Source organism: Eimeria necatrix, genomic scaffold (assembly GCF_000499385.1).
Source record: "Eimeria necatrix Houghton genomic scaffold, Enh_scaff5, whole genome shotgun sequence".
Lineage (NCBI taxonomy): Eukaryota > Apicomplexa > Conoidasida > Eucoccidiorida > Eimeriidae > Eimeria > Eimeria necatrix.
The window spans coordinates 113,197-126,641 of NW_013654378.1; the positions used below are offsets into that span (position 1 = coordinate 113,197).

Consider the following 13,445-nt stretch of genomic DNA (forward strand, 5'->3'; position numbering starts at 1 on the left):
GGAGTTTTCAAACACTCATGGTGCGACGAAGAGTGTCAGATGGGCAGAGGCCCCCAGAAGGCTTCTCGTGCTGGTGGCTCCTACCTGCTGCAGTTGACATAGTACACTTTTAAGTGTGGGATCACTATCTAAGATGGAGAAGCTTTACCTAGTTAAAGGTGTTTTACTGAATCTAAACGTACACAAGGACTGCGGGGAGCATGACCGGAGTCGCGCGCCACCGAAAGGGGCAAAGGCTGCACCCTAGAGGTAACAGGGTTTGAGGGACGAAGACAAGAGGCCCAGCACGGAAAAGACTGCCTGAAAAGCCCCTGAGCAACCCAAAGATGCCAGGTGCCCCTCATGCTACGCTCGAGCTACTAGTAGTAGGCCTTGCCACGTGGATGACGGGACTCACTGGTGTGCGCACACAGCAGCGGGGTTAAGGCCACGCAGCTTTGTTTTTTGTTATGACAGAGACAATTACTCTTCGTGACTCATATGCTCTAACATTGCGGGCCGATGCAGACACCGTATGCTGAGGTGAAGGCCTCTAGTTCCGTTGTTACAAACCTTATTTGACGTCATTCGCTCAATTCGAGAGCCACCTGCAGGGCGTTGCTGAATACCGCCTGGTTTGCGGCTTTTTTCAACGACTTTTCTTAATTTTCTTAATTTCATTACTGTTGCCAGCTGCTGTCCTTCGCGGCTGTTAGTAACACTTAAGATCAAGGGGCCAATGCGGCACAAAAGCCTGACCTTCAAATTCAGTCTCACTACTTTTGCAGCAGGTCCACATAATGCCGTCAGCCGTCAGTCTTACACAGTAAGTAAATTGCGGAGATATTTTAATGCGGAAGACGTTTCAAACAGCACAGCCTAGCAGCTAATGAACGTTCTGCAGAATGAATAAGTAGACAGGCAAACATTCCATGAACAATTGGGAGCACAGACGAGACGCTAGTGGCAATTGAAAAGACACAAAAAATGGTTTGTTTGCAAACGTCGATCCGGAGTAGTGCTTATCCTGTTGGTGCGGTCTGAAGTGTTCACACGCTTGGGAGAGCGGGATGCTTTTTGCTATCGTTAGTCGCGATCCCACGCTGTATCTCTGCTCCCGCGCTCGTGCCCACCGCAGCAGTCACACACGGTGCGACCCCTGGAGTCAATTTAAAGACTGACGCTGAGTACGGCGCCCCCTCAAGGATAGATTTTAGAGCCCGCAAATCAGTATCGATGTACATCAGCAGGTCTGAAACCGAAGCGGGAAGGCTGTGAACATCACCCGTACAAATACGACCCGACGTAGCTTCCTAAAACGCTGCACAGCAGCAGGGACAGCAGCAAAGCATTACGTTAAACAGCATCGGCGGTAGCCTAAATGGATTTTGTAGGCTACGGGAACATTAACCATAAACAGCTTACTCATTGCACTCCTCAGCCACAAAGGCAAGGGCTTGGCGCATTGCATCGATGTGACTGCCCAGCAAGCCCGCTGCGGACGGATCCTCCCTGCAGCAGCAATTATAACAGAACCCGTAACGACTGTAGCACAGACAGCAGGTCCCAACTCAGCAGTGCCCACAAGCGCTGCACACGTCTGTGTCAACAGCCGCCAGTGCTCGCGCCGCTGCTTACGAGTGGTCAGCTGCAGCCACAGATTCACGAGTTCTCGCAAAAGTGCTCTCCAGCGGTGCGTCTTTCCTCTTGAGGGGCTCGCGTTGCAGCTGCTCTGGCTGTACGTGAGACTGCAGCTGCGGGGTGTTGATGACGGTAGGGGTAAGAGGCGGCGGCTGCTGGATGAACCGCGGAGCGCCTTTAGAGCTCCTCATTGCCCCCGTCTGGACCGGACTGGTATTGTTGCCCCTGCTTTTTCTGCTGCTGTTGCTGCTGCTGCTACTGCGGGGGTCACCAGAGGCAACAGCAGATGTTGGAGTGCCTCCTCTCCGCACAGCCAGAGACAAAGCGACTATGCACTGCACTGACTCTATGGGGGGGAATTTCAACAGACGGCGCAAACAGCTGCTGAGGTCACTTTCCAACAAATGCTGGCGAATAAACTTCAACATCGCAACAGCGAAGTAATCAACCAGAGGCAGTCGCTCAGAAGCTGCAGCAGCAAACTCCTGTGGGGTACGCGCTGATACTGTGGATTTTGCTGCAGCTGCAGGTGGCGCTGCAGCTGGCGAGCTTGCTGGTGTCGCTTGCTGCTTGGTGGAGAGCCAACTATCTGACAAAAGGGCATCCCATATAAGTAAAGTGTCTTCAATATGAAATTCCCGAGAAAATAGAAGACGCAGCCACCGCAGCAAGAAGAGCTGAGGCTCCACTCCAAGCCCTTCTAGGTGTAAGTACACTGCAGGATCGGCCTTAGCTAACAATGAATTGAACACCCTGCTGCACCTAAGCAACACTGCAGACTGCCCTGTGGTCCTCGAAGGCATCGGGGGGCCTCCCCCAAGAGCCCCGAGGAGGCTGTCCTTGACCTCAGCAGGTGCCGGCTCCTTCTGGGGAGGCAGATACATGGAGCGCAAGCAGCAGCCAGTCATCAAGCCATCAAACAGGCGAAATGCATCCGCTTCTATATGTGCTGGATCTGCTGAAAATATGACAGAAAACGGCGAGTCAGTATCCCCTAATGGTGACGAAGGGACGGCTTCGCGAGCGCATGCAAGATACAGCACAGCCAGCACCTCATTCATGCCTTGTTTGTAAGACACGTCGGTGTTGCTCTTAGCCCAGGCAAAGAGGACCCTTTGCAATGACCGTCGTGTCACCTCCCGGTTGAAGATTTGCCTCTCAGGGTATGTACGTTCTATGTCGCGCCAGATCTCCTCCTGCAGCTCCTCATCAGCCTGTTTCTGGCTCCAGGGATTTCCAGCCGTAGCAGCAAGGGGGTGGAACCTCTGCGGGTCTAGTGCGGCTAGCTGGCTAGCTGAAAGCTGCTGCTGGCGCCGAAGAGACTCGTACTGCTGCCGCTGCTCTTTCACCTGCTCAGCCCACTCCTCCAGTGTATCTCCACTTAGCAGTCCAAGTAGCCTGGCCCAATGCAGCCTCCTAAGAAAAGGGACTACCAAGCGTTCCCCTTGAGCAGGCGTCCCCGAAGAATCGCCAGCTACGGCAGCTTCGAGCTGTCGCTGTAGGCGAACGATGTCTAACTGCTGCCTGTCTACTGCGTCGCCGTACAAAACATGCTCGGCCAGTGTTTTGAGGGGAAAGTTCGCCGTCGAGCGCTCTACTGCCCGCGAAAGGGCCGGCAGCACCTCGGGAGTAAGCTGCAGCAGCCCGACCTCCTCTTCAGGGGCGGTGTCGTCCATGGTTAAGGCTAGCAGGTGAATTTGTCACTCCCTGGTTGTGGATAACTCTTAGACACAATGCAGCCGAAGATGGTAATAGGAAAAATTCCTGGCCCAAAGCGCTGGGGCCGCCTGCCGTGCCCTGTAGCAGCTCGTTTTGAACCAGTAGAACCCTTCTCAAGACACAAATCAGACTCAGGGAAATGCAAACAACACAACACGCGATAGATGGCTCATGTGGAAATGACTCAAGCTGTCAATGAAACGCCTGAGGTGTACACATATTGAAGCGCATGCAGACGGCGAGGCGTTGATTAAAGGCGACAAGAAAAACGCCCGTATTCGTAGCTCAGCGTGCCGAGCTCACGGAATAATTCGAGCCCTACGTAGCCACAGAAGCTGAAAATGAGCAGAGCTCGCCTCAGTTTGGCTCTGGCTGCTGAAGAAGAGGACTTGAGCGACCAGCGCAACCGCGGCGGGTCAACTCTGTATATCCGACCCTGGTTACCCTTGACAAAATTTTCGCCACTTTCATAACTCGTGCAGCGAATTTACACGCAAAAGGGTTGCTAACTGCGGCCCGCGCTGGGCCTTCCTACAACAATGGTGGCAGCGGTCGCTAGAAGGCCACGAGCGTGCATGCTGTGCAGCTGCCTCAGTACCAGAAATTGTTATAAGCAAATGAAGAGGCCAATGCGCGGTATTTCTCTCATGAATTTTGAAGATGAGCCATTCACAATCACTCACGTACACACTCTGATGTAGTATGCTCGCAGTAGATGCTGCCATTGCTCCATGACGTCTTCGCTCAGGAAACTTTTAGTCCTAAGTCACGTCTTCCACAAAAATTATGTACTTGCTGATTTTATGGTCAAGACGACATAAACACTGACACGTGAACCCCGCCTCGTACTCGCTTTATTGCGCATTTGGTTGTGCACTGCCCACGTAAGCCGCCGAAGCTGTGGAGAATGTGATGTCTTGAATAACGAAACACATATTCAAATTTTTTCCATTAGCGTGTCAGGGCCTACTCTACTCATCGAAACGGCACGTAGCCCATGCATCTATAAACATGAGTGGCCTGTTGCGAGACTGCAGGAGGGAATATTGCTATGAAGGCTGATTCATGGCGGTGAAATATCGCCTACGCTGCAAACGGCCATTTGAGATTAGAGATGCCTCAAATGAGTGTCTTATTATAAGTAGCTAGACGATTCGTGGTACTGTTACTAACTGCCGCACTTTCATGGCTCCCGAATTTGCGAACAGCCGGAGGGACGGAGTCCTGCGGGGATAAGGTTTAGTCTGCTCTGCAGTAAGGCCCATGGCTTTTGGCTGGCAAGAAGAACTACCAATTGAGTGCCCAACACGGCACCGGGGGAAAAGTGCAGGGGAGATACCATTGATGCCCTTGGCAAGTTGGATTTCCAAGGAATGTCGTTTGGACCCCGATACTATACCTTTGGTGCGTAATGATAAGTTTGAACCTATCTGGGCAGAACACGAGAGAAGTGTAATAGCCAAGCTCAGCTCAGCTCACTAGATCAGCAGTGCAACAAGCGTTGGCCAGCCAGTTTCTCAACAAGAAAAGGTTGATCCTTGAGGCTGCATGTCTTGATGGCAGTTCCGTTTAAGTGGTTGCCAAAGAATGCCCTAATACGGTACTTTTGTGCTGCGAGAGGCCGGATTCCAGGCAGGTTCCAAAGCAATTTTACTGGTAATTTCTGGCGGCTTTAGTTCGACAATTTCAAGGGGAAAAGTGGAAGGCTAAATTTTTGCATAGCAAAGGAACCACCAGGATCTAATATTAAGTTGATTCGTCCAAGGCCTTAGCACTACAATGCAACAAGCGGAAAGCAGGCAGACCCTTCAGAAAAGGGATGCGGGTGGAGCGAGCAGCTCACTAGGGGTCCACTGGCATCCAGAACGAAGCGACCGCAGCTGGCACTATACAGCCTGGAACAGTACTTGAGCGTAACTCAACTCAGTGATCCGGTTCGGCGGCCTTCTATATGGCTAGCGCCAGCGCCGTTACATGTGCGTTCCCGTGTGCCGACACTTGCTTGATGCTATGCGCGCAAACAATCAGTAGAATGCAGAACTTCTGGGGTGGGCATTTTCGCCGTTTAACCTCTTCGCTGCACATATATGCCTACAGGATTACTACCGCTTTCACTGTGGGCTGCCTTCTATTGACCAGGCATTTTCCTAGCTAGAAGGGAACAGCCACCGGCCACTTAGGCGCTGCTCCCCAGCTGGGTTCCTAGCCCTCGTTTACTGCCTTTCTACAAAAGCAGCATGCAGAACCCGGTGCATCTACTTCATTCCATGATACGATATGATTTCTGTTGGCAGATTTTTGCGGGTGTTGTCAGCTTTGCAGTGTCACTCCTAGCTCACACCTATTTGGAAGGAAGCCTCGATAGCCCAACCCATGCAATCGGCCGTGGACCCCAAAATTCCTATCTAGCCTTTCCTTAGGTCCCACTCCTCTAAGCGTTGCGTCTTTCAGAGCACTGATATCGTGTCTCGTACAATGGAAGTCCCTCCACTGGCAATTCAATCCCTCTTTCAATGCTGCCGAACAGTATAGCCCTTGCTACATTTAGGCCGCTTCCCTGCTGGGTTACGTTAAATTCCGACTTTAATATATCTGAAAAGCAGTATACACTGCCAACTTCATTCTTACACGTTCTGATACTTTTACCCTTTCAGCATCGCCCACAAGTAAGGACTTTCCTTGCTCTCGGGATTTGCCTACAAACCCACTAACCCACAAGGCAACTTACGCGAGTACAGTGTTATCGTGAGTAGCATTGTAATGCTATATACGTTGTTGTTGCACTGGCGCAGCGGGTAGTTCCCCGGAACCGCCCTTGAGCGCTATGATAATGTTCGAAGGGTATGGCAAATTTAAGAGATGCAAAGATGCACGTTCACCATAACTAACCGGAATCCTTCAAAAACAACGCCAAAGTATATTATCTGTTTTCCACGTGTGACTGAAAGCCTTACTGTGCCGTTCAGTACATCATCCACTAGGGGCGTTACAAGTTCTAAGCCCCAGCCGCCAGTTCCGCATTGACATCATCGACTTCCTACGGTGGTTTGGGACTAGGTTACTTTTTTTGCCTTAACATACTTTTGTTGCACTTTCTGCGCTTTTTCTCTAAGTTTCAGACACGTTGTCCTGCCGAGCAGAGATGTGCTAGGCAGACACCCGGACGCTGCTCAAGCAGTGGCGGCGAGCTGTCCTACGTGCTTCAACTCCCCCACTTGCAGAAAACAGTTTGAGCCAAAGCCTTTTTCATTGTGTTTGGCTTGGTAGCCTGAAGCGGTTGAGCTTTGGGACTTGAATCTTCTCAGCTCAGCTCTTGCTTCTTGTTACTGCAGCATCGACGTCATCGTGGCTGGGGCTTTTTATCGCTGTGGGAATACTACTGCGATGGCGGAAGAACAGGGTTTGCCGCAGCTTGTGACAGAAGCAGGCGACAAAACTGATTTGGAAGCAGAGGGGGCAAAGAACGAGTCGGAAGACTATTCCGTTTTCACATCTTCAGAGTCTTCGGGTGGATATGGCACTAACAGGTCTCGCATTAGGGCCAAAAGGCTACTGCTTAACCTGCTTTTGGGACTGGTTGCTGTCACTGTAGTCGCGTCCCACGTTCAACTAATACGGGCCACCTTGCGAAGGCGTCAGGCGTATCGAAGTGTAGTAACCCACGAGCAGCGACCTGGTAAGTGCAGCGCGCATGCTTTCAAGTGTTACGTCCAACTTCATGGGTAACTCCTGTATCCTAGGTTGCAAAGGGGAACGGGATAGACTTACCCGCCAGTGTGTGACTGCCCGTTGCTACTTTGTGGAATCCGTTGTGCTGCGCTTTTAGAGATTTCGCACTATGTAAAATATGCGCCTCTTCCACAGACAGCAGATGAGCCTGAGCAAGCCCATCCTACGTCAGGAGAAGATAGTGAGGGGAGGCATGAGGAGTTGCCTTCCCCCACAGTTTTGCCGATTCCAGAGGCTTTTGACAAAGACACTGGGGATGGGATTTTGATCGCCCGTGTGTCTTCCAAAGAAGAGCGTGAAGATGCCCCTCGGCGCGAAGACAGAGCACCCTTACTTGGGGCTGAAGAGAATATAGTTGAGATTGAAGAGAATGCTGACTCTGCGGTGGAAACTAGTATTACTCCAGAAGAGAGCGCTTCAAGTAATGACGAGGCTGACGTCCCTCCAGTTGAGGCTGCTTCGGCTGACGTCCCTCCAGTTGAGGCTGCTTCGGCTGACGTCCCTCCAGTTGAGGCTGCTTCTGCTGACGTCCCTCCGGTTGAGGCTGCTTCGGCTGAAAAGAGAGATCCATTCAAAGGTTTGGAGGACGAACTAGCTGCTTTGGAGGTTTTGATAAATGACTCGGGGCCCACTCCACGTGAGCCAGGAAGTCCGCCAGCTGACACTACGGCCTCTTCACATGTGAGGGAGCCTTTGGAGACTATTAAGGAGTCTGAGGCAGAGGAAGCATCGGACGAAGCAACAACGGTTGCATGCAAGGAGCCTGCAACAACGGAAAAAGAGGCTTCACCGGAGAGTCACGGTCAGTCTGCCTCTGATGCATTGTCTGGTCCCATGGAGGCACTCAAGTTTCCCCAGCAAGAGGTGCCTCTCCCCGAAATCCCTGTCGAAACAAAGCCTCAGCGGCGACACAGAAAGGCACCGAAGTCACCACCGAAGGAACCACCTCCGAAGCCCCCACGGAGGCCGGCGCCTTCTCCTGAATCTGCCGAGAGGCTGGAGGTACAAGTTTTCAAAGTGTCCGCAGCTGGGTTTTGCTTTTTGTTTGTTCACGTGATATCTGTTGTATCTTCTGGTCTAAAGAAATACGCAAGAGTGACTGCTGTGGATTTCGTGCTCAGGTGCCAACCCTCATATCGACCCTCACAGAATCACCGTTCGACGCGATGTATAAAGTCGACGACAGTGATTTGGAACGTAGGTTCCGCTTGCATCTCTTAGTTCGTACTCCTCATTTTGGGCACCCAGAGCCCTCAAAGTGAAATGAACGAACCATTGAACGTAGTCGAGCCCTGCGCCCCACGATGCTCACTGCAGGCGACTCTGTTTGCTGTCTTCTTGTTTTCCCAGCGTATAGAAGCATGCTTGAGGGGAACCTTGAAGATATAGTGTTTGTCCAACAGGTTCCAGTACCCAAGTGCGTCAAGAACGCTGAGTGGGGTATTTACATGAAGCTGTATTCTCTTTGTTTTCAAGGTAGAGGCATCCCTCTGGTGCTATTTGAGCCTGCCATGTTCATCTTGTTTTGGGGTTGGTTGGTCGTCTCTTCAGGCAGCAGCTGGTGGACTTCACAAGTGGAAGCTGGCTCGATACCACAGTTATGCATATTTACTGCGCGCTTGTAGCTGTACGTCTTAGCCTTCAGCGCCGTATGCTGCCTATAGAGGCTTTGAGTTAGTATTAATTGAGTTCTTCTGAAGTTGCAGATTGATATGGTGTATCTGTTTGTCACTTCTGCGGTGTGTCCGTCTGTCACTTCTTGCAGAAACACATCGATAGTCGGGTTTCGTTAAAGCAGTGAGTTGGAAATAGACATGGATTCCGTACACACGCAAGCGAGCAGCCTACTGAATGAACATAACGCCCAGCATGCGTTCTGAGCAGAATGCAAAGTTCACAGTGAGCCCTTGAAGCGCGTGCACTAACAGTTATGGTCTGCCCATGACAGTTTCGCTTTGCACAGACAGAAGGACGTGGCAGTGCTCAGCCCCGTTGATTACGCCACCATGTGGCAGCTCTTTTTGAATGACCATCGCATTCCGATGCCATCGGAGGTAAGCTCCTGCTACCAGCTGGCACAGCCTCTTCGTCAAGAACAATGCATTCGCGAAAGCTGCTCATTATCCTTGCAGAATAATTCTTTTTTGAAGCCTTTGCATTAGGTTTTTGACTGAACTGTTTCCAGAGCGACATCACACGTTCACAAACGGCTTCAAAGGTGGTTTTTCCTTTGATGGTGCCATTATGGGACTGGAGCGCAAACGAGTATTCTGGCTCTGTGGGGCATTTCATCACTGCAGTTATTGACCGAGAGTGAGTTGCCCTTTTCCCCGTTGTCCATTTTTGGGAGGAGATTGGGGTTAACTGTCGCCACCCATAGGTGTAGTTGACGGATCAGAAGCTTGCTGCTGCATGAGTAGAGCGGTTTTTCCATGGGTTCAGCGGGCATAGGTGCTTGCAAGCCTTGACGGAAGTTACGCGCCAACACACAAGGCTTGTTTCAATCTCCGTGGTATCCTTGCGTGCCATTCAGGAACGCACGCATTTCCGTTGTGGACAGTCTCCCTCACCCTGAACCCTTCTACGGGCCTATTCTCGAATTCCTGCGGCATGTTGCCTTGCAGCTACACAATCCAGCGTGTAGGCTTCAAATATGTCTTCGAGCTTTAGTAATGTTCACCGTGTGGTCAGGTACCCGAGAGTATTCTGGGCGCTGACATTTTTTGTCAGACGCATTTATCGCAGTCCTGGTGTCGCTTGTGCTTTCTGCTTAGCGGGGCCTGTGCCGCAGTACAAAGCATCTCCACACAATCCTGAGGTAAGCATCTCTTCTGTGCGGCTTTCTTTCGACTGCTGGGTCTAGGAGGGGAGGAGCTACCTTGCCAGGACTGTGCTCTTTGTGCTGGACTTCAGCCAGGATTCCCATTGCAAATGGAGGCTTTTGGTGTGATTAACGCCCAAACTGTAAGTCAACAGAGCCGCGTTTAGTGATACCAAAGCTTTATGCTGCACATGCGGTACGCTAGATTACATGGCCCCCACTGCAGCCTTGAGTTTTTTATTCTCCTTTTCAGAAGGATTACAGTAATGCTTGTGGCCCGTTCACCCTGGAGAACATTTTATGCATTGCTGAGAATCGGAAGCCAAACTACTCAATTCGGGATGCCCCCAATTTGCGGAAGCGCTTGGTCAGTCATCTCATAGCTGTGTCCCACCTCAATTGCTCTTTGCAAAACTCTAACCGTGAAAACAAAATAACAGCTTTCTTGTTGTTGCCCAATATTTCGCCTAGTTTTTAGTAGTACACATCAGTGCAGTGCAATTGGGCTTTCCGGTGATTCAAGAGGATCTGGGCATTGGGGCAAGCTTAATGTCTCATTGTTCGGAGGTCCATACCTGTGTATGTCTTATGTGGCAATTTATATTGCAGCTATTGGAACTATTGAGCGGTCTTTGGGATCGTCCTCTGCAGTCAGGAGAGCTACGTGTCTCGTTAGAATGATCGTACGCACAGGGCTCAATTCAAGCAGATCCGCTTCGCCTTTGGAGCAACTTTGGCGGCAAAGATGGTGATTAATGAATATGTGCCTTCACGTACAAAATGTATAGGATATTAGGGCGCCTCATGGATCGTCATCGAGTGCGGAAGATTTTCGCTTTGAATATAGCCTTTAATTTCCCGTAGGCATGCTTGCGCTGCGGGCTTGTCACCTGAACGCACTAGAAGCTCATGCGCAGCACGTATTTGAATCCTGGTAGAGTAAGAGCAGACTGCCATATTCTTGCGAGGCTTTTCTATGCAAGGCAAAACAGGTCATATTGCCTCCGCTCTTGTCGTCTAGAAGCTTGGGCTTGCCTTTGCAGTTGGCGTGAATGAAGGCATCCCGCGGCCCGTTTATCTGGATGTTTTTATTAATGTGGCTGCGATATTCGTTTGGAGAGCCAGTGTGAGGAGCGTTTTACGTATTTCAGCTCCTTCAGTGCCAGAGAGACCACGGTTCACCAGCGCTTTCATTGAGAGCATCGCATGTGCTGCACCACGCCAGCAGCGCCATTTAGAGTCATGCGGACTCACCTTGTCAATACGGCAACGGCTTGTTAAAGAGTTACGCATCTGGAGATCAGCCGAGTGGCGAAACGTGCCTTTCACTCGAGGTCTCTTTTTTCTGGTGCGCCTCTGCATTCTGCTTTCTCGAAACAGGGAGCTGAATAGGTGACATTTTTAGCTTGGTACTTGTACCTTCTAGCTGTGTTGGTCTCTTGAAAGGTAGAGTTGCGCAGAATGCAGCAGTTTGCAGCGGATAATGAGTCTTTGAAACGAGTTGGCCTCGCTCCCGGTTCTCAGAGCAGCCTGACCGATTGTAGCCTGGAGTTTCTGTTAGCTCCTTCAGAGTACGGGAAGTGCCAGCTAGATATATCCCTTCCTTCCAACGGACTTGTAGAGAAATGCTGATCGCCATATGAGGCTTTGTACCGCAGAAAATGCACTCCATCCTAACAGCATTTCGCAACCTACATACTGCTGGACCTAAGCGTGGCACTCGCAGATTCACGCCCTGTTGGGCGGATAGTTTGACTTCCCTGCACATTGGGCAGCATTATGGAGTGAAAGAAGGGCTTGTTAAACGGTGCGGGAAAGCTGTAGCCGGCAACTCCGGCGGTTCGAATAAGTATCCCTTGTGGGAGTATAAGAAGTTTCCTAGAAAGCGTTGCTGCTCTGCGGCCCCTTATACGCACAAGATGTGCAGCACACGTGGAGTGCCTCGACCACGCATTTTGTATGTAGCACTTGTAGGCAATGGGTGACGCTTTCGGACGTAGCTGAAGAAAATAAGCATATGTAAGCGCCGACTGCTCCCCTTGTGTCACGGGTTCGTTAGATAAGCGTGCACTCTGAATTAATTCAACTTTCCCCACTGGTGCAAATATCTGATGCAAGCGCTGCTTCATTCTGTTGCTGTTGTCCAGCTATTTGCTGTCCGACCTCCTTTTCCGTTTCCCTGTATGTGAGCATACTGAACCGTGCCTGCAACTGTCTCTTCCGTCCCTTCGACGCACTGGCCCCTCTGTCTCACGTTTCACCTGCATCAGCAGCAAATCCTCCTTCCGGAACCAGGTCGTGCGAGAAACCGTGCTTCTGTTGCATTTTACTCGGTTTTGAGTCACCCTGCCGCTTCTTCAGCCGCGGCCCTACCAAGCTATATCAAAGCCTAAAATTGCTCCCGGTGTCACGGCCGCAGGTGTCGCCGCTGCTCCAACCAGTAGAGGAAGCGCGTTTTGAGTAAAACACGCCTCCCTAAGCCGCATTGCCTCGTGCACCCCTGACGCTTCACAGGCGAGGGGTCGTTCTAAGGCAGGGCAACCCTGATTGGTTGAGCAGACGCCCTCTAAGGGCAGGCGTCCACAGTAACGTACTAAACATAAGAAAGTAAGGAAAGCAAAGCTGCCCGTCGATGTGCTTCTTCTGCGAGATCCCGCCGAAAATGCAGGCAAGCTTCTGCTGAAGCGAAAATTGCCACGACTTGCTCAAGTTCTGCAGGCCTGCTGCAGCTGTTAGCATGTTCACGCTGCAGCAGTGGTTCAACTGCTGCTGCCGAGTAAATAGTCCTCGTACTGCAACGAAATGTACGCAAGTAGGAGAAATTCTGCTGGAATCGGAGTATATGCATCTTTCAATCAGCCCTCGCAGTAAACAGTAAGCCGCTGATGCTTCAGATGTCAATAGGTGACCAGACGACCCCCAGTCAAACTGCTAGCGAAAATGCTAGCAAACAGATTGCTAGCGAAAGAGCTAGCCAAAGATTGTGCAAGCAGCCTTTCAGGAAGGCTATTCGGCGGCAGAAATTCGGTGGGAACGGTTGGTCCCAATCCGGCGATGCATCGGATATCAGGTACTCCCTGATAGTACTGCACCAGTTGATGCATCATCTGCTGATATATTTCCCCTGCAAATTCCCTCGTTGATACATCAGAGGCACTTGCCAGCGAACGTGTGAGGATCCCTCTCACGGCTTGAGCGTCGCTGTACCTCTACTTATGTGGACTGCCCTTGCCTGAAACCTCCCACTCAACCCCACGATTGAATCCCAATCGTTCCCCTGGGCCCGCTTTTGAGGCCCTGCAGCTGTGTCGCTGTTGCTACTGCTGCTGATGGATGCGTTTGCAGGCACTGCACTCCTCTGTGGAGCTAGCTGTTTCCCTTTGCTCCTGCTTGTGGGAGCAGGTATCTGGAAAAATGCAGCCCTGCAGCATGTGCGTCCTTTCAATTGGCTTCTAACGCTGCACGCAGTCTTGCATATATATGATCGCTGCTGAAGCGTCACTGGTATGCTAATGCTTAGAGGGTGTTGCTGCGGATCTTGTGCTGCTGCTGCTAT

The 13,445-nt window shown here is 51.2% G+C and overlaps 2 protein-coding genes across 2 annotated transcripts; one reads left to right on the plus strand and one right to left on the minus strand.

The window, feature by feature from the left end:
• Window positions 1-1,028: 1,028 nt before the first annotated feature.
• On the minus strand, window positions 1,029-3,296 carry ENH_00065560 (TBC1 domain family member 5 homolog B, related; the record flags this gene model as incomplete). Its single annotated transcript, XM_013581840.1, has 3 exons — window positions 1,029-1,251; window positions 1,405-1,491; window positions 1,618-3,296. 3 exons carry the CDS (start codon window positions 3,294-3,296, stop codon window positions 1,029-1,031), a joined length of 1,989 nt encoding a protein of 662 aa, XP_013437294.1.
• A 3,427-nt stretch (window positions 3,297-6,723) lies between these two features.
• Window positions 6,724-10,570, plus strand: ENH_00065570 (hypothetical protein, conserved; the record flags this gene model as incomplete). The annotated part of the gene is made up of 13 exons (XM_013581841.1): window positions 6,724-7,015; window positions 7,166-8,070; window positions 8,190-8,265; window positions 8,419-8,485; window positions 8,620-8,695; window positions 8,834-8,865; window positions 9,032-9,122; window positions 9,254-9,381; window positions 9,602-9,708; window positions 9,843-9,886; window positions 9,982-10,032; window positions 10,143-10,256; window positions 10,499-10,570. The coding sequence occupies 13 exons, from the start codon at window positions 6,724-6,726 to the stop codon at window positions 10,568-10,570; spliced, it is 2,055 nt and encodes a 684-aa protein (XP_013437295.1).
• Window positions 10,571-13,445: the final 2,875 nt, after the last annotated feature.